The following is a 24849-nucleotide window of genomic DNA, read 5'->3' as shown; positions in this document are numbered from 1 at the left end:
CATCATTTAAAAACAGAAAATACCTTTTTTAATTTTTTTAATCCATCAGTTAAATGCAAAACATTCTCCAACACTTTTCTGACGGGTGACAGCTATTGGTTAGAATGCCAATGATTAAGGGGGCGGGGCTTCTGCCATCACTATTAGCTGTACCTGATGCAAAGTGAACTCATTGTTTTATTTTTATTTCCTGGAGTGACCATGGTGACTGAGCCTGGAGCGGAGCCGTGACGTCATCGTGTACATTAGGAAGAACTCGATGGTTAAAAGTCTACGACTAAACTGATGCGCATTATTTTTACAACAATAAAGAAATATGAATCAAACTGCTCTACTTGGCTTTGTCTCCTCTCACCACTGTCTGCGCTTGAGTTAAGAATCAAACAGTTTAATTCATCATACAAAAATAGCATTTATACAATAAAGAATACTAATATTGTACATAGTGCGTCGGTACATTACGAATGTAAGCTGTGCTCACGTTGAAATATTAAAGTAATTATTCTGAAAATATGTAGCGTGTAACTCAAACTCCAGGAATCAGAAGTAAAACCGTAACTAATGTGACTCGTAAAAATAGACGATATCTTTCAGAAAGTGATGCTGTGTATGTGGACATGTGGCAGTTTGACATCAATGCATCTTCATATAAAACTATCTTTTAATAAGAGAAACCATGTGGAGGAATTTGATCCAAGATTGTAACGCAAGATCAAAAGGCACCCACACGAACAAACTGAGACATGAAAATGTCTTTTTATTAAAAGGTTAAAGGTCACCTGGGTGACGGACACCTAAAGGTCCATGTGCAGTACCTCAGACCTAAAGGACGAGTGCCACGTGTTAGGATATGCGTTTAAAGCCGAACGCATCGCCTGTGACCCGCGTGTCCAGAGACCGACACCTGGTTCACTGCATGTGGCACCGCAGGCGTTAAAGAGACGCACCGGACGGATCCATACACAAGAAATAGTGCCTGTGATATTCTCTCTCCCTGAAAGCTCAGAAAGTCATTTTTACACAATAAACCGGGCTCAATAAATCCATCTCTTTGTCGTCCTCTGGGAACGTGAATATGCACATCTTGTCTTCAGAGCAGTGGAATCAAAAACAAGTGTTTTGGGTCGGCCTGGGGGGGGCGGGGCCTCTCGAGACGCGTTTGGTTCCCCCCTCCCCAGATGGCCGTGTCCTCCCCCTATAGCGTCTTCAGGGCCTGTGGGTAGTACTTGAGGAAGATCCTGCGTGCGATCTCGTACGTGTCCCCCTGAGGCTCGGTGGGGTACTTCCGGCCGTTGTGAATGAATCCCGTCTCCACCTGGAACACCGCCTGGTTGAAGGCGTCCTGCTTGAACGGCCGCCCGCCGTCCAGACACTCCACCAGGGTGCGGACGAACAGGCCCCACCGCCGGGCGTAGTAGTCCTCCATCAGACCCCCCCACTCTTTGCTGGCGTAGTCCAGGATCTCGCCACCGGGGCCCCACAGGGTCAGCTGGTTCCTGGCGTTCCGGTCGTAGAGCTGCGCCTCCGCCTCGTCGAGGGCGAGGGACCGGGCGCGCTCCAGCCACGTGCCCAGCAGGAAGTTGCGGTCGCTGCTCAGCAAGCGCTCGAGTTCGGGCAAGAGGTCGTGCACCAGCACGCCGCCCGCGGTCAGCAGCTCCGGCAGCTTGTGGTTCCGGAAGGCGGCCGCGATCTCCCGGTAGAAGGAAGTCGTCAGGACTTGCAGGACCTGCCGGGTCACGTCCACGAGGTCGTACCGGAAGGTCTCCTTGGACATGAGGGACGGCGCCGCCTCCATCATCAGCTTCCAGGCTTTGAACAGAGCGGCCGGCTCGTACCAGACGTCCGTGTTCATGCGGAGCGACGGCCGCCGCACCAGCGGGCTGCGGTTGTGGTTCCGGTAATGCGGCAGCGTGCAGTTGTACACGCTGGCGAACAGCAGGCGCCAGGCGGCGACCGGGCCCTCCTGCGTGCTGCCGTAGCGGCGGATCGCGTACAGCGACGCCCACTTGGACAAGTTGACGGGCCGCCGGCGCCACGCCAGCTCGCTCATCAGCTCGTACATCGCGGGGTTCTGCTCGATGCCCTCCGGCGCCACGCCGAGGCCCACCAGGCTGGAGTTGGGGAACCGCAAGGCTTTGAAGGGCCCCGAATTGATGCTCTCCACGGTGCCGAAGAGCCCGCTGTTGCCCCCGAAGTTGTGCAGCATGCACCAGATGAAGGGCTGACCGTAGAAGGACTCGGTGGAGGAGAAGATGGGCTCCGTCTCCGCGAACAGGTCCAGCACGATCATCCTGCCGAGGGGCACGCCGCGGAGCAGCGCCTGGATCTGGGCCGGCTGCCAGAACGCCGCGTCGCTGAAGAACAGCCAGCCCTGCATCAGCCAGATGGCCTCGGGGTCGACTGGAGGGACGGAGAGAACACGTGGACGAGGGACGAGAAGAGGACCGCGCGAGGGGAGCGTCCGCGGACACGGCGACACACTCACCGGCGGTCATCGAGGCGAAGACGGAGCGGCTGACCGCAGACAGGTAGGCGGGGTCAGAGGACGGAGGACTCATCTCGTTGAAGGTGTCGGTGTTGTAGATGTGATCTGTACCGAACTGCTTGACCACCTGGGACAGGAAGAGGGAACCGATCCGGAGGAAAAGAGGGTCTCGGGGGTCCAAGAGGTAGGAGCACGAGTAGCTGCAGTTGAAGTGGGACCAGGGGCCCAACCGGGTGACGTTGGCTCCTGGATGCAGCCTGAAAGACAGGAAACACTTCAGAGACACAGAGCCGGCCACCGAGCCACGCCCCCTCGGGAGAATCAGGGAAGTGGACTAAACGGAGTGTACTGACTCGAGTTGAAGAGAAACACCCCAACTTAATGTTCCTCAAGGCGAGAGCACGCGTGACATCAACTGGTTCACGCAACGTGACGTCCAACAATGTCTGAAGGCCAACACGTCGATACCGGACCTGCATGGCCCGACTCAACGGGAAGTGTGCTCAACAGTGAGGTCGATGAGACTTTAGAGGTCACCATTGGTATCACACTCGTATCTGAATTGTTGACACATGACCGAGCTCACCGGAGGATCCCCGCGGGAATGTTCCCGGAGAAGGCCGGCAGCACCGGGATCATGCCGAAGGATCTCATCCGCTCCAAGATTTTAAACTGCGAAAAACAAACGAGACACGTAGATGTGGATTCAGTCCAAGGCAGCTGGATCGTCAACAAACATTTCGAAAACACGGAATATAAATGGAGTTTAAAAGAAATACGAGGCCTTTTAAAAAGAAGTGTGGTTAATTACAACCAGGAAGAAACATGCAACAGGCTGGAAGTCACAGTTACAACAACCGGCTCGGATCACACGTGCAGTTGTGTGTTACCGCCATGGTTTATGATCATTTATGACATTTCACTTGTGTTCATCTTTTAATTCACCGCCAAATAAAGTGGTTTAGAATAGATGATCTGGGTTCAACCTGAAGCCGCTATACATAGACGTGCTGCGAGGGGTCCATTAAAATGAGAGCTCAGACAGCCAGGTGGTCGACATCCTGATTCTACACATGGTGGTTAACAAGCGAGGCGGCTTCAGTACTTGGAGGTCGAGCTGGTTCACGTGCCAGGACTGTGGCAGAGGCCCCCCGAACCGGAACAGGTTGCCCATCCGATTCCAGGCGAGGAACGCGGCGCCAGAGAAGAACTCCTCGATCTCCGACTGGTTCAACCCGAGAGCTCGGTAAACCTAAGACAGGAACACCTCCGTGAGTCGATGTTCGTCCACATCAATCAACCAGTATGATGCATCTGCTCCCCTTCGACCGACTGTCCTCCCATCTCTCCGGATCACTTCCCCTTCTGATGACTTTGCTTACTGCTCAGAGTAATGCACCTATGAAGTGCGTCGTGACTTAACCCCTGAATCCCCAAACGTGATCCTTCTAGAAGGAGACCGTCGTGGAACACCCAGACCTGGGGTACTGAGAGCTGCTTGTGGTTCATGTGGATCTGGTGCGTTCAGCCTCGACTCGTACCTCTTGCCACACGGCTTCCTGGCCGGTGAACGCCAGCGGCAGATTGATCCCATTGAGCGCCATCCAGTCGATCTCCCTCTCCCATCTCGGCCAGTCCCACCACACGGAGGAGTAACTGAAGGTGCAGACGTTCTGGTAATACCGGAATCTAGATTCAACACACACACGTGTAGTTTATTATAAAAACACAAACAAAAAGGTGTGTTATTGGGCACATTTATCAATCTTAAATGGTATTCACCATATTTCGACATATTCATGACAACTGGCTTCTTTTCCTGAACTGGTTGAAGCACCAGATTCAGAATTGTCTAAATATACTGTAATAGTCCTCAAGTGGAGGAAGTCGTGTTTTAGGCGTGGGTACAAGGAAACACCAAAGGAAGACGCATGGGAGGGTATTACTTGTTCGGTGTAGCGTGTATTTGAAAAGACCATACTTCTTAGTAAAATACTGCAAATAATTAAGAAAAAAAACATTATAAATGATTTAAAATACATAGTTGTAATTTAAACACTATTATACAATAGTACAACTGAGTAGTCGTGTTTGGACAAATGAGCTTCAACATTAAACGATGACGAGGCTGACTTCAGACTGGAGGTACAATAACAGCCTGTTGTTTTTAAGCCTCGCTTCCGATTGCTGCCCAGTGGTCACCGGCGGTATTGCAGCTTACATTCACAGTTTTGTGTCCCTGAAGTTGTTGACAGGACTCCTCGGACTGCAAAGCACTTCAATTAGGCTTCTTTACATCATGAATATATGGTTCATGGAGGTTTTTTATTTTTGTAAAACTTCCCTCGAGCTGAGAAAAGCCATTTAAAAAATAAATAAGCGGTGACGTCATCACGATGAGATGTCAATGTACAGCCTATGAGCTGAGCGAGAGCTGGAGGGCGTAGCCAGCGCGAGAAGGAAACCTGAAAGTTAGACGAAAACATGTTCCGGTATCCAGTTCTTCCAATGCGTCCGTGCTTCAGACCTCGTGGACCTTACAGACAGAAAGCACAAAAGAAACAAGAGACGGAACAATAGAAAATGCACTGAATGTTAAGTTGACCGATCACCTTTCACAATAAAAGTCCCTAACCACTGCAGTTTACTCATCACACATGTTTGTGTATTTATGATGTGCATATTGCTTGGGATTATAATAACTGTCAATGTTGTATTAAAGTTGTTGTCATACAACACTGCACATCGGCTCTGCTGTAGTCCAAACCTTTGGTTTCCTGCAGATGGTAAACGGTTGAAGCTTCCCAGCAGCTTAAAAAGTGAACCATGGGAAAAGTGCAACGCTGGCCGTGGCTTCTTCAATCTAACTACTGTGCACATGACATAGCTGGGGTGAGCTGATGCGGCTCTAATGCACAACGGATAATTGAAAGGAAAAGGGTCCTTTAAAAAGGGCCCGGCCGTGGCCTAAGTTTACATAGTGGCCACAATAAACAATGAAGAGCAATAAAAAGCAATGTGAAGCAATGTGTGTCCTCACGCTGGAGGTACTCAGCACTCAAACACGCAGACACGGTGACTTTTAATATCACATCTACTTTATCTGGGTCTTTACTTCTTTATTTGTGCTAGTATGTTCTTAGCTGCTCCTAAAATAAGCCTCCAGGCAGCTGCGTGTTGAGGGTGTCCGTGGAAGTCCTACAGCAGCCACTGAGATGCGGTGGTGTCCGTTATTGGCGTTTTGCTGATGGTAGTGAGTTTGTAATCAGAGCACGCATGCGCGCGCACGCACACGTTTAAAGTCCAATAGACCAACTCTCTCTTCCTTAATGGACAATATAAATGTCATATGACAATTATGTTATTGTAATCCGTCAGTGGAGGTCTAAATTAAATATGCATTATGAGTGTATTGTACCCGTTGTTGTTAAAAAGGTGCTATATAATATCAATAAAGGTATTCTTCTTGTTATTATTTTCATAGCCCTAGAATAATTTACATTGTATAAATAATGTATATCTTGTCATGGTCCTGAGAAATAACTAGAACAAAGTAGTCCCTCCGCTCGTAGTAACTGAGCTGTAGTAGTCAGCGCGCTCACTCGCGAGAGGCGTGAATCACAGCGCGCGCGCTCGGCCCCTCCATGTCGTATTGCCAACGGAAAACAAATGTTGAACCTCTCCACTGAACGTCAACGCAGTGCTCCGCTGCGCGTTCTGGAAACACGCCGACCGCACGAGCTCGTGCTCCCGGTTCTTTGTCCCGGGCCCACGGTCCCCGCCTCGGGTCACTGACCTGTGCTGCGTGTCGATGCGCAGGACGCCCGTGAGCCTCGGCAGAGGACGCGGCATGTCCAGCTGGTCCCCGGACCACGACACATGGCAGTTACAGAAGTACTTGAGGTAGTTGTAGATGCCGGTCACCACGGCCACCCCGGTGCTGCCCGTCGCGACCACCTTGTTGTTTCTCGTGGACCGGAGCTCGCACACGTCCAGGCTGTCGTTGGAGAGGCTCCGGTTGACCGACACGATGAACTCCGTGGACCTGGTCCCGAGCAGCCGCTTCAGCAGCTCCACGGCCGCTCGGCCCTGCGCCTTGTCGCTGGCCGTCGGCTTGAGGTGGTCCAATGTGGGGAACTTACAAGAGACGGTCACAAACACACAGAACACGACGACCAGAACCGGAACACGGCTGCTCCTGGGTGACATGTCGAGTCCCCCGATAGAAGCTAGACTTTACCACCGGAACGAGGGTTTAAAAACAACTTTATTTCACCATTTGCACATAACCAGGAAGCGACGTGTCTGTTGGCCAATCAGAGAGCGGGGGGTCTGATTTCCGACCCAATCAGAGAGAGGGTCGGCTTCCTTGAGTATAGTTTACGGCCAATCAGAGAGAGGGTCGGCTTCCTCGATTGGTTTACGGCCAATCAGAGGACGCAGTTCCGCGAAAACAAATTCTTCCGAGTTTTGTCATGTGACCAGTCTGTCACGTGATGGTAATATTACAGAAGTGCTATACGATTATATTTGTATTTATATTACAACAATGCAGTAGATTCTACAAGGTTTTACAGAAAATGATCACAACTTATTTGTGATGCATCTTATTAGTGACTTTAAGGGGAATTAACCTGTTATAACCAACAATGCAAATACAGATTCCATTATACATTAATATAAATCTGTGTAGTCCATTCTGCAGAACGAGTACCTTGTAATATAGTTCTGCACTTTCACATACAAATTATGAACGCAGGAGTTTTACATGTATATTTACAGTGTTATTTCTAATATATCTAAGTGAAGGAGCTGAATACTTTCACTACCAATCAATACTAAACTTCACTGTGGTTTAAATAACTAAGAAAAAAACATGATGTAGCTCAGCATGTTAGACACACACGTTTCCATCATACATGTTTGCATTCCCTTCTGCAGAGTTTAACTCTCAAACAATGAACGCTGAGACATCTGAATATTCTCATCAAGTTTATAAACTTTACTTAACGAGTTGAGTGAACTCTCAGCTCTGCATTCATTCAACTCAAAGTCCAAGTAAACAGAAATCAGGTGAATGCAGGGTAAGGGAAAAATCAGAAAGTCAAAACAAGTTTTACCGTGAAGTAATTCTTAAAAAATAAATAAAAGTATTCATATAACCCGGCAGATGAACACAGGTGGAAAAGTGGTGGCCGGCTGAAATGAACATTAAAATAGGACTCCGCAGTAATAAAATAATACAAAACAATAACAAATAAACCACGGTGGGATACAATTCATTAAAAAAAAAGGTTTATTTTCAAGTCTGAAATCCCAACATCAAACTTCCAGGAAAGATGTTGCACATGAAGTAAAATACAAAGAGAGCAAAGAGACCAAGAGATGGACAGAAGACACTCGCACAGCGGAGAGAGAGAGGCTCAGAGTACTGATGGAGCTCCGATGGTGGAGCACCAACATCTAGTTCACCGATGGTGGAGCTCCACCCCGCTTGTTCGCTTTAGCTGAGCACGTTTGTGTTAAAACTTTTTTTTGTTCTTCTCTTTCTTAACACTATAGAACAAAGAGCCAGGAGGCCGACGTGATGCTGGATCTCACGTCTGCTCTCCACTTGTCAGGTATTATTTGGTTGATTTTTGACCAGTAACTTCACAGTGAGTTTTTCTTGAGGTTTACGGCGTTAACTTGGGGTTTTCTAGAAGGGTTGAGGCTGCTAGGGGAGTGAATAGCGATGGCTTCAAAATATCCCACAAAGCACAGACTGATCTGCAGAACCTCCGGACCTCCAGACTAAGGCGTCAGCTACGAAACAAATACTGAACATCGTTACTGAAGAATGCAGGAAAAAAATAAGCTTTATACGCAGAGCAGGATTCAGCCTGGTCATGAGATTCATACAGAATTATACTCAGGCACTTTCAGTGAAGAACACTCGATCAACACCACGTCTGACTGAAGGTGGGAGTACTGAGTGTGAGGAGTGAGTGTTCTCCCAGAGGAATCCCTGAACTCGGCACAAAGGACTTCACACGGACTACGAGGAACTTCTGTGTTGATTCTGGCTGAGACTAAAGTCGGGCACAGCGCTACAGCCCGGGTCTCCAGCAGGGGTTGGGTTTCTACGTGGAGGAGGAGGAGGAGGAGCTGCTGCAGTCCTCCTCAGACTAGCCTTATAGAAATACTCCCTCTTCTCTCCGATGGTCTCAGGACTCAACGGAGACGGTTTCATGACCAGTTTTAAAAGTTCCTCGCAGTAACTTTAAGGTTCCATTTGACAACATATATATCTACACATATACAGTATATATATATATATATATACATATATATATATATATATATATATATACACACACCCTGTGGACCCACCACCCGCAGGGGCAATCATCGGGGTCGGGTGCTATGTAGACCGGGCGGCAGGCTGGGCAGGGGACCTGGGCGAGCCGATCGCCGGCGACATAGACTAGCTCTAGGGACGTGGAACGTCACCTCGCTCGCGGGGAAGGAGCCAGAGTTGGTGCGGGAGGTGGAGCAGTACCAGCTAGATCTAGTTGGGCTCACCTCCACGCACAGCGCTGGCTCTGGAACCAAGCTCCTGGAGGAGGGTTGGACTCTCTTCTTTTCTGGAGTTGCCCAGGGTGAGAGGCGCCGGGCGGGAGTGGGGATACTCACAAGCCCCCGGCTGAGCGCTGCCGTGTTGGAGTTTGCCCCGGAGAACGAGAGGGTCGCCTCCCTGCGCCTACGGGTTGCGGGGAGTAAAGCTCTGACTGTGGTTTGTGCTTATGCCGCTTTGAAAGACAGACACACACACACACGCGCTCCTGTTGGCTGACAACAACGTGCCGCTCACACTAGTGTGACGGATCACTTCCTGGTGGTTTGAAATTGTGTATTTTTTATTAGAAACGTAAACAAAGTTTCTCTCCAGACTCAACGAACGCGTTGAATGCATTCCTCGCGTGTACTCCGTTAACCTCCATGTTGAGCGCTCTTCTTTTGTTGGTGCGTTTCTATGATTGGTTTAAAAGCGCTACGGTGTGAACAGAATTGTGCATCGTGTTGCCCTGGCAGGAGGTTGGCGGTTCTATCCCCGCCCTAGTCGACGTGTCCTTGAGCAAGACACTTAACCCCGATGTGCTCCCTGTCGCTGTGTCTACGGCGTAGCTAAAGGTAATGTAAAGAGAGCTGCTGCTGGTCAAACAGGTTTAAGTTGGGCCTCCATAGGCCAGCTGGGTTCAGACGACAGCAGGTTTAATCCTGCCTTCAGGCTTAAGCCACAGCTAAGCTACCGACAAAGCAACCCCACCGCGGTCCACTCACTAAGTCTCCCCGATGAGTCTTTAAGGCCACTGACTCAACACCATCTCGGGAAATTAAGTCAAATTCAACTCCTGTAAACACCACAGAGGCTCACAAAAGTTACATAGTCTCACTTGAATTCTGAAGGAGTTTTTCCGGATTTACTAGATACTAATAAAAATGATTCCCGTTAATAGAGAAGAGATTACATTTTTTTTTCAGCATTAAAAGTTGCAGTTTGTGGGCGTGTCTGTTGGTACGAGATGGAGGAGACCTGACGGTGTCGGGCAGGTTCAGGACTGCTGGCTGCTCCACTGGTTGGCCATCGGCCGGCGGAGCAGCTCCTCCACATGGCGCGCCACGTCCATCGTGTCCTCCAGGTCAAAGTCTCCATCTGCGTCCAAAATGGTGTCACTCCTGACGGGACATATATATATATATATATATATATATATACACACACACACACAAACATTTTGTTCATGATTGTTTGATGTTCTACTTCATGACCATCAGATACATTCAAAATAACACAAACCACTACCTCACACCCTCATTAGTCATACTATAAGCTGTGTTTACTTCGTCATTGGTTACATGTATCATCACTTTAAGTAGCAGCAGCAGCACTAACACAACGCATCGGCCAAAGAGCATCACTGTTATCATCAGGGTCTTCTCCTGAGGACGTGAAAGGAGAGTGTGCTCACATAGAAGGGAAGACGGCAAAGTTGTTGGGGAGGCTCACGGAGGGCGATGCCGCGTGGTCCATGAACGTGGGGGTCCCTCCACTGGGCTCAGGGTTCGGGGTGGTGAATCTGCCGGAGACACGCGTCACACCTCGTTACAGCAAATACACAACCCACGTCTCACAAGGAGGAGATGCTTTGATACAGGCATCACCGACACCTTTTCCTGTGTGCGTCACACCATCCTACCAGTGGACTCTTACAGGTCTTAAAGTATGGATTAACCCTTTATCGGGCGAGAAACACATATGGTAACTTCATTTGTGTTGCTTTTCTACCTAAAAACAATATCATTTTTAAAAATTTCACAACAGTAAAAGAGTAATGTTATGGCCTCTTATGGCACTGTAGTGTTGCCATTTTGAATTTCAAATTATTTCAATGAGTGCCTATAAAGGGTTAAACTGACCACAAACTGAATATAACCACATTCAGAAGCTACAGAAGTGTCAAGCTCCCAAATTAGGAGCCAATGTTCACCGTGTTGATGGTCTTGAGCTCATTGCATCAGTCAGCTGCTGTTAATTGTCTGTCCACCCCCCCCCACGCTTTTATCTTTTAACAACACATGAACTCATCAAAACTTAAAGGTAAATGTCATGTGTACAGTGCATCCATTAATTCTTCCCCTCACCGAGCTACATTATGAGCACTTATATCCACATTAAGGAGGAACAACTCATCACATGGACATTAGTACTCAGACCCTTCACCCAGTACTAGTTGAAGCACTCTTGGCAGCAGTTTTAGACCCGCACACCTGCATTTGGGGGTTTTCTGCCATTGTTCTCTGCAGATCTCTTGAGCTCCGTCAGTTGGGTGGCGACCGCCGGTGGACAGAGATTATTAAGGTCTGTCCTCAAGGACATTCATTCATTGGTCCCCGAGCCATTCCTGCGTCGTCGTGGCTGTGAGGCATTGTCCTGTAGGAACGTGCTACCTTCAGGCCTGCCGAAGGTCCATTCAGTACCAGGCTATCATTCAGGATGGGGACAAATTTCCCCTTGGGGATTAATAAAGTATATATCTATCTATCTATCTATCTATTGTGCCGGTGAGGAGCAGTCCCAGGTTTCCACAGCTAGACTTGAGGCCAGAGCGTCTACTCTCTCACAGTCAGAGTCCTTCAGGTGTCCACTATAGTCGGATGTTCCACTATCAAACTATAGGGGCCGCTCTCTTTGGTACGTGCAACATGACCCGGGGCTCTGACTCCTTTCTGAACGCTCTGCCTCGACTGAGATGCTGCGTCGTCCTTTTTGGGGATTCAACTCCCAAGTCCTCATCAAACTTCAGGAGCGTGCTACTTGTTCAGTGCCGTCTGTTTGAAAGTGATGGAGAAGAGAAGAATAAAGAAGTAACTTACTCTGGCACAACTTGTTTGATCTGCGGTTTCACATATCCATCCACGGCTTTCGCTGCAAGAGAGAGACACTGGCTTAGAAACGGTTATTTCAACTGGACAGTGCCATCCATGTATGGAGCTTACTCCACCAGCTTCTAAAGACACCAGATAGAGTAGAGTCTGCCCTCGCTCCAACATGAGGACCTGGAAGTGGAGCCGCCCCCGAGGGCTGGTCAATAACACATCCATGGTTCATGTGCGTCTAGTTTAGTTTGTTTATTGTATTCAGACATAACATCACTGCTTTACCTCGAGCACGAAGGACGTGACCATAAAGGTGTGTAATCAGATCCATTCATGTGTTGCTTGGATGTATTCTTGAGGTGTGTGTGACAGGACGTTAGCCTTGTTCTGTCAGCTGTGTGAAATGGACTTTGAGGGGAGAATAAAATAAATAAATATGAAGACATAATTTGCGGTAAGAAGTTTCATCTGTGACTTATAACCAGAGGAAAGTAACACAAAGGCACCACATCCAGTCTGTGCTGCAACACACACACGTGAACATATATGAATATGTGAAAAGAATATATACTGATTTATGTGTATTTGGTCCCATGGCTGCAGCTGAAGGAATGGGGCTGAAGTAGATATAGCAATGACATGAGTCTGGTAATTTAAACACGTTCATAACCAGTTGGTTATGAACGGGCCGTCAAGATTATCAGGTAGCAGCGTCTCTCAGAGTTTCACCTGTTGGGCTGAATGTTGCGTGTCCTTGCTGTTAGCTAGTGGTCTTTTCTTATCACTGATGACTGTAAATTGATTGTTTTGACTGAGAAGTAAAGTTGAAATGCTGTCTCTCTCCCCCCCCTAACTTTTTTTAAACACATTTTAACCTTTAAATGTGAAAAAAAGCTTCTTCATTTCACTGATCCTATTGGCCGATGCCAAGTACCCGAGAGGCCGGTACTTACAGAGCAGAGGGGTGTAGTACTTGGCGAAGACCTCGTCTTTGGGTCGGTCGGGGTAGAGGAACAGAAGGTGGTTCAGGTCACTGATGCGGTCCGCCAGGGACCGGATGGAGAAGTCCTTGGTTGTGTAGGGCAACAGATTCCAGACCAGCCTTTCACCTGGCCGAAGACAATGAGATTAACATATACAACCTTCGTCACGCATGGATGGACGTAAAAGCACACAAGTGGAATAAAGAACCGATAGTTGTCCGGCAGCGTGGTACCTGTCTTGTTGGGGTTCTCTGCCACCCAGGCGATGGTGATGCCTCCGATCTCGGAGTCGCTGAATCTCAGCAGGAAGGTGCCGTTGGGTTTGGACATCAGCATGTCCTGAGCCTGCTGCTTGTTCACGAAGCCGAGGATGGCCCTAGACAACACACAAACGCACACAGACTTGTGCTTCTAGTGACACCAATCCTCAAAGAGTCTTACTCACAGAACAATAATGTTTTCCAGAAGAGAAGAGAACTGCATTTGGCTGTGGGTCCATTCGGGTCAAACACAAAGTCGATCCTCTTAAGCTCAGATGACAACAGGTTCTTACCCGTCATTCCAGTGAGGCTTGAGATGTTTCTTCATGAGCTCCACGACTCCATCAAACCACTGCCAGAAGGTAAAGTTTCGTCCCGGTAAGCTCTCCTGTAGAAATGAAACGTGTTCCTTCAGAATGTTTCCATGGCTATTTGGGCTGAAACAAACATGGCCGACAGACTGTGCAGACGGTCCTTGAGTCTCTTGTACAGGACGAGTTCTTCAGCTTTCGCCTTCTTCAAACAAGTCAAATCTTTTCATTATGTTAATCCCAGTTTGGCTGTTTAAAAAAAATAATATATATATATACACATAAAATATGCATCGTCAATAAATTTATAATTATTATTCATCCATACACTGTCATATTCATGTTTATGAAACTCTGTAACTCTGTTCATCTGGTCACATGACATCTATTGTGCTGTCCATCCTGGAGAGGGCTCCTCCTCTGTTCTCTCCTGAAGGGTTCTTACCTTTTTCCCCCTGAAAGGTCTTTTTCTATTTGTTGTGAGTTGTTCCTGATCCGATGTGAGGTCAAAGATCAGGGATGTCGGATACTGACTGTAAAACCTTCTGAGGGGACTTTGTAATTTGTGATATTGGGCTATACAAAATAAACTGAATTGAACCATGATTAGTATTATCCCCGTAAAAAAATAATAATAATACAGTAATATTGACTTGAGGACGTATCTGCCAGCCCATTGCACATTCTTTTGGGACGCGCTCCATCTCAGTTCCCGACATGCGGTGGTTGAGCTGTGGGAGCAGCGGCTCACCCGGTTGAACTGGGCCCACGTGATGGTCATGTTGCGGGAGTCCTCGGGGTTGTTGCTGCTGCTCGTGAACACTTTCTGTGCCAGGAAGACCATGTTGTCCTCCGACAGGCCACGCCCACTGTGCATCTCCGCCTTGTACTTCATATCAAGGGTGTCACACAGCTGGGGCCACAGCACCTTGTCTGGCACGGAGAACGGCACCCGGCCCTGAGGACGGGAGAGGGAACAGAATGAATGGGCTTGTGCTCGTCTCCCAACCACTCGCTTCAACAGGCTACCGCGCAAGATGCCACCCGCCCATTAGGACTTGAACTCATCATTCACAGCATTCACACACTCTGAATCGGTAACAGACTATGATTTCACAAACACACAAACAAGTAGATGTGATTCAAGACCTTCAACAGCCCGTTTAAGATGACAGTGTGAGTGAGGTTATGGGGGAACTCACAGGCTCAGAGAAGGCGTTGTCCCACAGGACGGTGGCTGTGGCGTTGTTGTCCTGACTGCCGTGGACGATCACGACCACGGGCAGCGATAAGGTCTGCAGGTCACAGATCAGTTATGAATACACGTCTAATTGAATAAATATCGTAGACACTTATTTACAAGTATCTTGAGTCAGAGACAGTGGAGACGAGTAGCCGAGTTTAGAGGTTTAAAAAGATAAAATCTGAATACTTTGACGTGGAAGACCAGCTCGTTGCCCCCGACGCTGAACTGAGATTCAAACAGAACTGTGAACTTCTCCTCCGTCACCGACTCGGCACCGCGGCGGTCCGACCGCTTGATCCTCTTCAGTGACTGGATGGAAGAGAGGAGATTAGAGACAGATTCCTTCAGAACATTAGCACAGAGGTTTTCAGGCCGTGGACAATAGCCAGCCACCCACACCCCCACCCCCACACACACGAGTATGTACTGCCTTCCCATTGAAATAAATAACAATCTGTATACATTAATGCACGTATAGATGCATGTATCCTTCTTCTCTGTTTTTAGTCCCTTCCCTATATTCACAATCTGACAGGATATCATTAAAATTCTCGGCTCTCGACAGGTTGGCCTTGTGTGCTCGGATTTATTCGACGTAGTTTGGGTTTATTTATGTTATGTGAAGACCATGTGGATTTAAAAAAGTAAGAAAGAATCTTTCAATTGTGACATTTGAGAAGGTAATTTCTCACGTTGGTTGAACAAGTTATCCCCACTCATGCATCACTCTTAATGTATCACCCTTACCATGTTTCTGAAGTGTGCACTGAGGGTGCCAGTGGCCTGCTGATACTCCATCACACAGTTGTTGTTCAGGATGTCTCCACTGCTCTCACTGCCAAGGAAAAGAAAGCAGCCACACACATTGTGAGGCACAAAGCTGGACACATCTACGACACGAGGATTTCAACGTCATCACATGGAGCTATTTATATTTGTTTAGAAACCGCTCATTAATTAATTAATTGTCTTTCTATAACCAACAGAGTACCTGTTGTAATCACCCATTAGGAGCCCATAATGTGATATCATCACCTGTGTGTGCTCTCATTCTTCAGCAGCGCTTTGGCCTGCTGCTCGCTCACGATGACCGCCTTGACCTGAGGTGGATTCATGTGGACGTTGAGCTTCCCGCCCACCAGGAGGCGCACCGTGGCTGCAAACTTGGTCTGGGTCTTCAACACCTGGGGCGGCTGCTTTTCAATGATGAAGGTGCTGAGGGGAAGGGGTGGAGGAGGGATAGGGACAATGACAGGATGGGCTGGTCAACAGGTTCTCTCGTGAGAGGATTTGAGTCGTCAAAGGGCGGAGATGTTGACGCATGACATCAGAGTCCGTGAGCAGCAGCAGGGATGCAAGGCGAAGGATACAAGGCTCCCTGCACTCTGGCAGCAAACCCCACAAGATAGCAAGAATCTGACCTCTGAAGTTTCCATGCAGGAGTAAAACAACCTGCTCAATGGGCAGGATTCCTCCTCTTTAACCCGAGGGTCAACAATCGGTCAGTTTCCAGCACCCTTGAAAAACATTCTCATGGAGATGGTTTGATGCCTCCAGTAGAACGACAACAGCGAGTGACAAAGACACACCTCTGGTGTGAAGAGACGAGGGCCTGCGGATGGCAAGTAGCTAGGAGCCAAGTCAAAAACAATCAAACGGTTTCTGCTTCTAGACCTTCTACCGGTCTCTTAGAACCCGCCCCGACGAGACCGCCAACGGTAATCACGGAGTTCCACAAGGTTCTGTGCTTGGACCAATTTTATTTACCTTTTATATATGCTTCCTTTTGCCAATATTATCTATATGCAGATATATGCTAAACTTCAAGCATGTCTTAGAGACATAAAACTCGGCCATGAACACCTCAGAGATCAATTATCTGGTGATGTGGTTTCTGTAGACGGCATTGCCCTAGCATCCAACACCACTGTAAAGAATCTCTGTTCTCTTTGATCAGGACTTGTCCTTTAACTCCAAGTGAAGAACATCTCAATTACTGCATTGTTTCACCTTTGTAACATTTAAACAATCAGACACATCTTGTCTCAAAAAATGCAGAAAAACTGGTTCAGGCATTTGTTACTTCTAGACTGGATTACTGCAACTCCTTATTATCAGGCTGCTCCAATAAGTCTCTTAGGTCCCTCCAGTTGATCCAGAATGCTGCAGCTCGTGTTCTCACTAAAACTAAGAAAAGAGATCACATCACTCCTGCACTAGCTGCTCTGCACTGGCTCCCCGTAAAATCAAGAACCACTTTTAAAATGTTTCTCTTAACCTACAAAGCCTTGATTGGTGATGTTCCATCATATCTCAACTTGCTTGTAGTACCATATTGCCCCACTAGAGAGCTGCGCACACTAAATGCGGGGCTACTTATGATTCCGAGATTCTTAAAGAGTAGGATGGAGCCAGAGCCTTCAGGTATCAAGCTCCTCTTTTATGGAACCAGCTTCCATTGGACCTGGCTGTGTCTGGAGCCGGTACTGGCCCCTGCCAATCACGGTAAAAAAAAAATATATATATATATATATACACTTTTATTAATCCCCAAGGGGAAATTAGTTCTCTGCATTTAACGCATCCTTAGTTATTAAGGAGCAGTGGGCTGCAGTGATGCGCCCGGGAAGCAACTGGGGGTTCAGTGCCTTGCTCAAGGACACTTCGACTTGCAACTAATGGGGAGAGCCGGGATCGAACCCACGACCTTGCGGTTGCAGGACGGCCCTCTTACCCCACTGAGCTACAGCCCCGCCACTAAAGCGTCCCCTGCTTATTGGTCTGTTTGACCCTAAGTGACCATCATGTACTCAATGATGACATCATGCTGTATAGAAGAAGACTTGAAACTAGAGATTGAGACATAAACTCATGTTTACTGAGGGAATACATCAAGAGAGAAGTAGAGTCACTATATAGACTTCTATACAACCAGAGGAGTCGCCCCCTGGTGGTCAGGAGAGAGAATGCAGCTTTAACACATGAAGCATATACTTCTATACAACCAGAGGAGTCGCCCCCCTGGTGGACATTAAAAGAAAGCATGATGCAGGATTTTCAGGGCCGGATGATGCGGCTTGATATGAAGGGCACACCTTAAATCCTTTACTGCAATACAATCCAGTATGTAGGAGGTCAAAACCAGGTGAACTAGAGTAAAGATGCAATCCTGGGGGCCCCACATCACCGTGACAGTTGGATTCTCCTTTTTCAGAACCCTGGCTCGTCAGTGCCACCTGCCAGTCCCACGACCTCTCCACTACACTGAAGCAGCGATGTCTAGTTCTCACCTCGTGACCAGGGCCGAGATGATGTCGGTGATGTCGGCGTTCAGTTTGCTCAGCAGCTCTTCCATGGGGCCCGGCAGAGGCAGCTGCTGGGTGAGATGTTCACAGCGTCGGATCTGCTGCCGGTTCTGCCAGATGAGGTCAGCCAGCTTCTCACACCTGGTGGACACACCGCCACAGTGTAGAAGTCAAAGGGTAGAGGAGAACACGAGGCTGCGTTCCTCGACACGAGTGCATTTACATCCTGGTGATACGTTTATCATTCCTATAGACCAGGGGTCAGGAACCTTTTTGACATTGCCATACAAGCCAAATATTTCTAAATATATTTCATTGAGAGCCATATAGTATTTTTTACGTATAATAAATTAAATATGTCTTGCTTTTAATGCGACTTCTGGTGCTGCATGATGCTACGTGGGGGGGGGGGGGGGGTGCAGGTGACTTTTCTTTGCTCAGTCCCGATGTGCGCACACGCCGGCATCGGAGCTGTGCGGCACGCGAGACGGAAAGCCGAGAAGTGTTAACGCGACACGTAGAGACAGAAATGACATGCTGCTGTGTAGATACGATCAATAACAGACGTTTAGTTTAATAAAAGAACAAAGACGTCTTTAAGAAAAGGACCTGACATTACTTCTGCTGTAATCTGGCGCGATAGAGAAAATTACAGGGGGGCGGGTGGTGATTATTATTTTTTTTACTCAAAATTGTCTGGGAGCCATATGCCGTCACCGGAAGAGCCATAGGTTCCCGACCCCTGCTATAGACATTACTTTTTAAAGTTAAAAAATTCAAATTTCCCTTTACATCAGAAAAGAGGTATGCAACGCTCCATCCTATACAATAATATGCCAGGTAAAATGATTGGAAGTGGAGTATATACCAGGACTGCAGGACATCCAGTCCCCCCTCATGAGGACCCCCGTTGCCAGCCTGCTGCTGCCTCCTCTTCCACTGGATGAGTTCCTCATCCAGGATCAGAGTCTGCTGCTTCCTTAGCAGGGCCAGGGTCTTCTGGTGTTGTTCCGACAGGTCCTGCAAACACACCGCCAGCCACATGCTGAGAAACCATCACGTGTGACACGCGAGGGGGAAAGAGAGAAAGGATTGCAGCTGCTGACAGCACCAATAATTCATTATTTGTAAATGCCGTTTGCCTCGTCTCACGGTCCAATTCACTGAAGATGAACTCATGTTTACACAGCCATCAAGTGCTCTTTGATATTTGTTGGTGACCGATTAAAATCTTCCATGTAGCCAAGTATACGGTTTCTCTTTGCAGCAGAACAATGGCAGTAAAAGTAAAGATTTTTTTAAAAATTGTCAGACGAGTAAAACTGGTAATTTCGCACCAAATGTCTTCATATCACCTCATTTAAATATATGCAAATAGCACAGGGGCGCTCTGTGGAAAGCAGCAAGTTGCACATGCACACACACTCGGTGAGGTGCCGAGAAACAAAGCAATGCAGCAATGAAGGCAGAGAAGAAGAAGCCAGTCAATAGGGGAAGTAAACAATGTAGGTTTCAACCCGTTGGGACGTTGCAAAGGAAGGAAGGAAATGAAGTCGACACATTTGTGAGACATCAATGACACACAAGTTTAAAAGAGAAGACTCCCCAATGGACACAATGAATCAGAACGTGACCGTAGGGTCATTTCTATCAGACTCCTCTTCAGTCAGGCTTCTGTTTACAACCAGAGCATCTGTCCCCTGACACTAGAGAGAGAAAGCAGGTTTAAGGAACCTTCTCATTGGCTTCCCGTCAGAAACAGTCCTACATACTGGAACTCTTTCCATAAACTTTGGCACCACAGGGAGAATTTCCTCCTTTCTTGTGCAGCGGGACAACTCTGGTCTGCCTAAACATCATATAAACATCATATAAACATCTTTGATGTGGCTGCTATGCCGTCGATCCGTGAAGCTGTTTCGACATTACGATTGTTTAAAGACCGGTATTCAAAGGAGCCGTGTGAGTACTCTTCCATCCCCTCGTCATTTGTGAATACAGCAAGTGTGTCTATGCTGAATTCACTTGCTTGCTCTGTGTGTGTGTGTGTGTGTGCGTGCGTGTGTGTCTTCGTACAAGCCTGTATTTCTGTAATGTGCTGGCCTCTCTGGTGAGCCAGGCCTCCACAGTGGTCCTCTTACTCTGGAGGGTTGTCTCCCGCTGGGTGCGCTCAGCTTGAGGGAGTGACGACAGGCTGCTCAGCTGGGCTACCGGACCAAGAAGCAGGAAGCAGGAGACAAGGAGACAAGGAGACAGACACGACATTACAAACACCAGCTACCACTAAAAAATGTGTAAAAACATGGTTCACTTCTGGGTAATTAAGGTAACTTTGGTAACTGTTGGCCAGCCCCTGGCAGCAGGACCTCACATCGGATCAGGAAATAGACGGATGTAACTACGGTTCTATGAATCCTGGTCCTGGTTAATAACAACAAAGTCACCTGTGACCTCAGATGACCTCCAGCCGGGTATAAGTTCCGGCGTCACCCTGAGCGCGAGACGGAGGATCTCCAGTGCTCAGCACCGCGTCTAACGGTCAGGAAGGATGACATGCACCAGCTCCGTCTCCAGTGTGTGTGTGTGTGTGTGTGTGTGTGTGTGCGCATTGCTCTTCCTCACCCTGGATGCGCAGGTTCTCCTGGTACTGGATAATGAAGTACTCCTGGCTGTGCTGCAGCTTCCTCAGCTCGTTCTCCGTCTCCTGCGTGGCCAGACGCAGCTCCTCAAAGGTCTGGTTGATCTGCTGGTGGCGCTGCGACAAGCTGTCCATGGCCTGCACCCCACTCCCACAGCTGGCCTGAACACACAGCATGAAACCGCCCCGTCAGTTTGCCTCCACCAACATTGGAACTCTTCACACGTGTTATTTATTGGCCTGGCAGCACTCCACCCTCTTAGAGACATGTTGATCTCAAACCCAGCCACAACCTGGGGTATGTTGTGTACGGGGGGGGGGGGGGGGGGGGGGCAGGATTCCTGCAAATGATGATGCATCAACAAACCCTTGATCACTTACATTTGTAGCTTCTTGAATGAGCCGTTGCTCTGAGTGCAGGATGTGTTTAATGCAGCGCACCAGCTCCAGAGGACAGCGGTCATAAGTGCTCTGCAGAGACGACACACACACACACACACACACACACACACACACACAGTTGGAGTCAGAGCTCCTTCCGCTGTACCAATACACCGACTCGTTTCGGGATGTTTGCCATGCGTCAAGTGCCAAAATCCACGAGTGACGGCAACGGAGGAATCCCACACTGAGCGGACAAGAGCATCACCACGGCTGAGACGTGAGACCGGCTTGCTGTTACGTGAGCTAAGGCTTCTTAATGTTCCCGCCCTCCCTCCTGTACCTTGAGCTGGTTGGCATAGTGACCCAGCTTGATCTTGAGCAGGAAGCCATCCTCTCCTCCCTGGAGCTGGGCTTTCTTCTGGAGTTCGGCCACCAGGTTCTCCAGCAGACGCTTGGCTTTGGCTTCCTCTGCCGGGTTGTCCAACTCCACCAAATCCCTGTGGGGTCACATTTTGTAATCAACCAATCCGCGTCGAGCTGTGACATCACTGGCCACTTTTCCCCAGGACTAAATCATTGACATAAATCTCTCATTAACTTTGACCATCAAACATGAAATTAAACCAGCCAGAAGTTAGATCATCATTCACTTTGCTTATATAGCATTTTACAAAGAGACAAGTTAAGCATATGTTAACAAATTCCATCATAAAGAGAATAAAATATAAGAGCATCAGCAGGCAAAGTAATATAGGTAAGCCAGTAAAGAAGTGAAGCATCGGGGGTTAAAGAGACCGCTTGAACCAACGATCTAAACGATGTGTTTTCTTCTTCAGAGTAATGTGCACAACAGTGGGCCAACAATTGGATCTGTGCACGTAGTTCTTAGCTCACTGTTGCACGAAGCTTAATAAGACTGCATTTAAATTAGAGCTGCAGCTACCGATCATTGCATCGATTAATTGGATATTCATTTTCATGGTTATCATTGAAGAACATTAGTAAATACCTAAATAGGAAAAAGAAAAAAAGACAGGTCTCTTAGTCTTAAAATGAACAGCCAATTGGTTTTCTTTTCCTTTTTATTTAAATCACAAGAGACACTGAGTTATAAGGTACATATATGAACAGTCTCTACAAGGTGTAGGGCCAAAGTTATCACCTGAAACCTCATCCCCTGTTCTTTTTACTCAGTTGCCATATTCCCAAGTTAACTTGTTGAGCCATGATTATATAACAGTCATTAACACGACGTTCTATCAAAGCATCAAACAGTTGAACCAACGGCTCTTTGTTTAAACATTAAAACCTTCATGAAGGTAAAACTCAATGGAGGCCGCTTGCATGGAAGGCACTTTACTGAAATTCAATTTAAATATATTATAGTTGTTTTTAAACCCAAGGACAATTATAAAGGATTATATTTTGATTCAATTATTTTATGAATAAATGTATATTAGAAAGAAATACAGCCACGTGCAGCTTCTCCCCACAGGGATTGATATTGAAGATGACAACAGAGTCTGTGGCATACCAGAGCTGGCATTCGATCCACTGGGCCAGGTAGTGGCGCACCTCGATGGGGAAGTGCTGGCCGTACAGCGCCTGCATCTGGTGCAGGGCCTCGCCCTGCAGCTGCTGGGCCTGGATCCACATGGCCATGGTGCTCCTGTGGAGGCGGGAGAGAGGAGAAAGGAAGGGCGGAAGGAACAGAAAACAAGAGGAGTAATCAGGAGGTGGACCAGTAAGAGGAAAGTAGACAAGAGAGGACGATGGGGAAGGAGATGGGGAGTGGGAAAGACGTGTCACGTGGTTTAAAGGAAGACTTCCAGACAGAGGAAAGAGGGAATCACGAAATCATACAGACCAGTATCCTTTAAAGGAATGTGTTCCCATTAATCACTTTTGGACGGGGGTCAGGATGGGGTCAGGACGGGGGTCAGGATGGGGTCAGGGCAGGGGTAAGGGGTCAGGAGGGAGGTCAGGATGGGGTCAGGACGGAGGTCTGGAAGGCGATCTGGACGGCGGTTAGGACGGGGGTCGGGATGGAGGTCAGGATTAGGTCAGGACTGGGGTCAGGACAGGGGTAAGGGGTCAGGACGGGGGTCAGGACGGGGGAAGTGAGCGGCACTAGCTCGACACCTGTGGAGAAATTGCCGAGCTGAAGAAACCCGGAGCAGAGACGTGTGCGTTGTCTAGAAAGGCCAGCAGACAGTTTTTGGTAGTTATTGAGCAATCACGTTTACATACATCATTCCTTTCATTTAGTGAAGCTATATCCACCAAGCAGGTTATGATTCCTCCCGTTTTGAACAAAAGCACACAAATACACTTTTTACAAAAGGATGAATGTACGACCAGCTACAATAATAATACAAAATATCAAAAATACTTTTTGGATTTTAAGTTGTTTTATTATCCTGAATGCAACATGGCTGAGGCTCATCTTGAGTAACAGCCGCCTGCTTTATTCTTGTGAAATTATGTGAATAAGAAAAGCAATTGACCACAACTACCCATATTATAATTTTATATTAATGGGACAACTTCTAACATTATTGGTGGAAGTAACCCAATTACATACAAATAAAAAAACACGAAGTAGAACCTGGCTACACAAGCAAGATGGCGATCATTGCTGATGCTGAGTTATCTTACACTTTGAAACTCCTCAGTTTATGTTATTGTTATTATCATTATGGCTCTTGGGCAATCTGTATGGGCAATTATTCAGATTAATTAATTGTTCAGTTATAAACAAAGACACTGAGATGAAGTTTAAATTGGACCAGTCTAAAAACGGTGATCATGTGCTTTATTAAAACAATATGAAGTTCTCTATCTGGGAATAACCTCATGGTAAAAATAAAGTTTCTACTTTATAAATATCAGATTTTAACAACATTTTAAAAAGACATGGTTGCTCCACAACCATCACAAAACAGATGTACGGCTGCTGGCCTGCGGTCACAACAACACGTGCACACTTTCCCTCCACAGTCTGGAGGTTTTCCCGAGTGGCCCCTCCCTGGTCGAGGGGCCGCGGCGCTCAGCTGCCGACGGACCGACACCGCGGTGCCGCTCAGCCCGTTAACTTCTCTACGGGAGCCGAACGCGGCCAATCTCCCGCGGCTGTCAGGGGGACGATCAGTTCTCGAGTTTTGGCAACTGTCAAGACTTCAAACCTAAAAGTGTTCTCCAAGGTGCAGGAAGACTAAATAAGGAATTTATTGGTGATGTGTCCAAATTAACTTGATGAATAAAAACGTTTTTGTTTTTTTTACGAAGCCTGAGCATGTATTACACGGTGCTGTGTGTACGTGTTGATGTTATCCTCGGCTACACTAGAGGGCAGAACGCAGCTGGCTCTCAAAAAGTTTAGGAGGTAGCTTAGCTTGCTAACACTACCGTAAATTGACCGTTGGCTCCTTTGGCAACCGTTAAACGAAGCCAACTTGCAAATGGCAACCTCCGAGTGTGGCTGAACAAATGTTTACACGCTGTGCGGGAATGTGTTGCGTTCACGTCCCGTTTGTCACCTCCGTGGACAACACCGCGCGAGCTAGCATGAAATCACTTGAACGTTGCATCGCTCGAGCTAAACTTCACGCGAATGCGCCACGAGCACGTTAGCCGTCCGTCACGCCCTGAGCTCACCTCTTCAGACGCGGCGGCGCTGCTCACACAACACCATGGACGACACGACGTTACACCTCACGGGCTGGTTGGCGTGCACGTCACATCGCCGACGAACGTTACTTACAGCCACTCGGTTTCTGGTAGAGCAGCTGTTGTTGACCAACATCGAGTCGCGAGC

The 24849-nt window shown here is 47.8% G+C and overlaps 2 protein-coding genes across 3 annotated transcripts; both read right to left on the bottom strand.

Moving 5' to 3' along the window:
• Positions 1-20: 20 nt before the first annotated feature.
• On the bottom strand, positions 21-6777 carry naglu (N-acetylglucosaminidase, alpha). The gene is made up of 6 exons (XM_056429300.1): positions 6282-6777; positions 4027-4174; positions 3591-3737; positions 3072-3157; positions 2486-2742; positions 21-2400 (listed from the first exon to the last, which is right to left on the bottom strand). The coding sequence occupies exons 1-6, from the start codon at positions 6692-6694 to the stop codon at positions 1196-1198; spliced, it is 2256 nt and encodes a 751-aa protein (XP_056285275.1). The 5' UTR covers positions 6695-6777; the 3' UTR covers positions 21-1195.
• A 683-nt stretch (positions 6778-7460) lies between these two features.
• On the bottom strand, positions 7461-24823 carry LOC130203278 (signal transducer and activator of transcription 5B-like). 2 transcript variants are annotated; one of them, XM_056429298.1, is made up of 19 exons: positions 24690-24822; positions 22567-22701; positions 21373-21529; positions 21030-21119; positions 20633-20810; positions 20087-20217; positions 18879-19030; positions 17996-18151; positions 15741-15920; positions 15453-15540; positions 14892-15014; positions 14662-14754; positions 14211-14417; positions 13442-13536; positions 13122-13264; positions 12859-13014; positions 11903-11954; positions 10498-10605; positions 7461-10204 (listed from the first exon to the last, which is right to left on the bottom strand). In XM_056429298.1, exons 2-19 carry the CDS (start codon positions 22692-22694, stop codon positions 10081-10083), a joined length of 2361 nt encoding a protein of 786 aa, XP_056285273.1. In that variant the 5' UTR covers positions 22695-22701; positions 24690-24822; the 3' UTR covers positions 7461-10080. The 2 variants fall into 2 exon arrangements, with proteins under 2 accessions (XP_056285273.1, XP_056285274.1); XM_056429299.1 differs by having other exon boundaries at positions 10086-10181; positions 24690-24823.
• Positions 24824-24849: the final 26 nt, after the last annotated feature.

Source organism: Pseudoliparis swirei, chromosome 13 (assembly GCF_029220125.1).
Source record: "Pseudoliparis swirei isolate HS2019 ecotype Mariana Trench chromosome 13, NWPU_hadal_v1, whole genome shotgun sequence".
Lineage (NCBI taxonomy): Eukaryota > Metazoa > Chordata > Actinopteri > Perciformes > Liparidae > Pseudoliparis > Pseudoliparis swirei.
The sequence above is the reverse complement of the archived record's forward strand: the minus strand, read 5'-3'. Positions and strand labels throughout refer to the sequence as shown.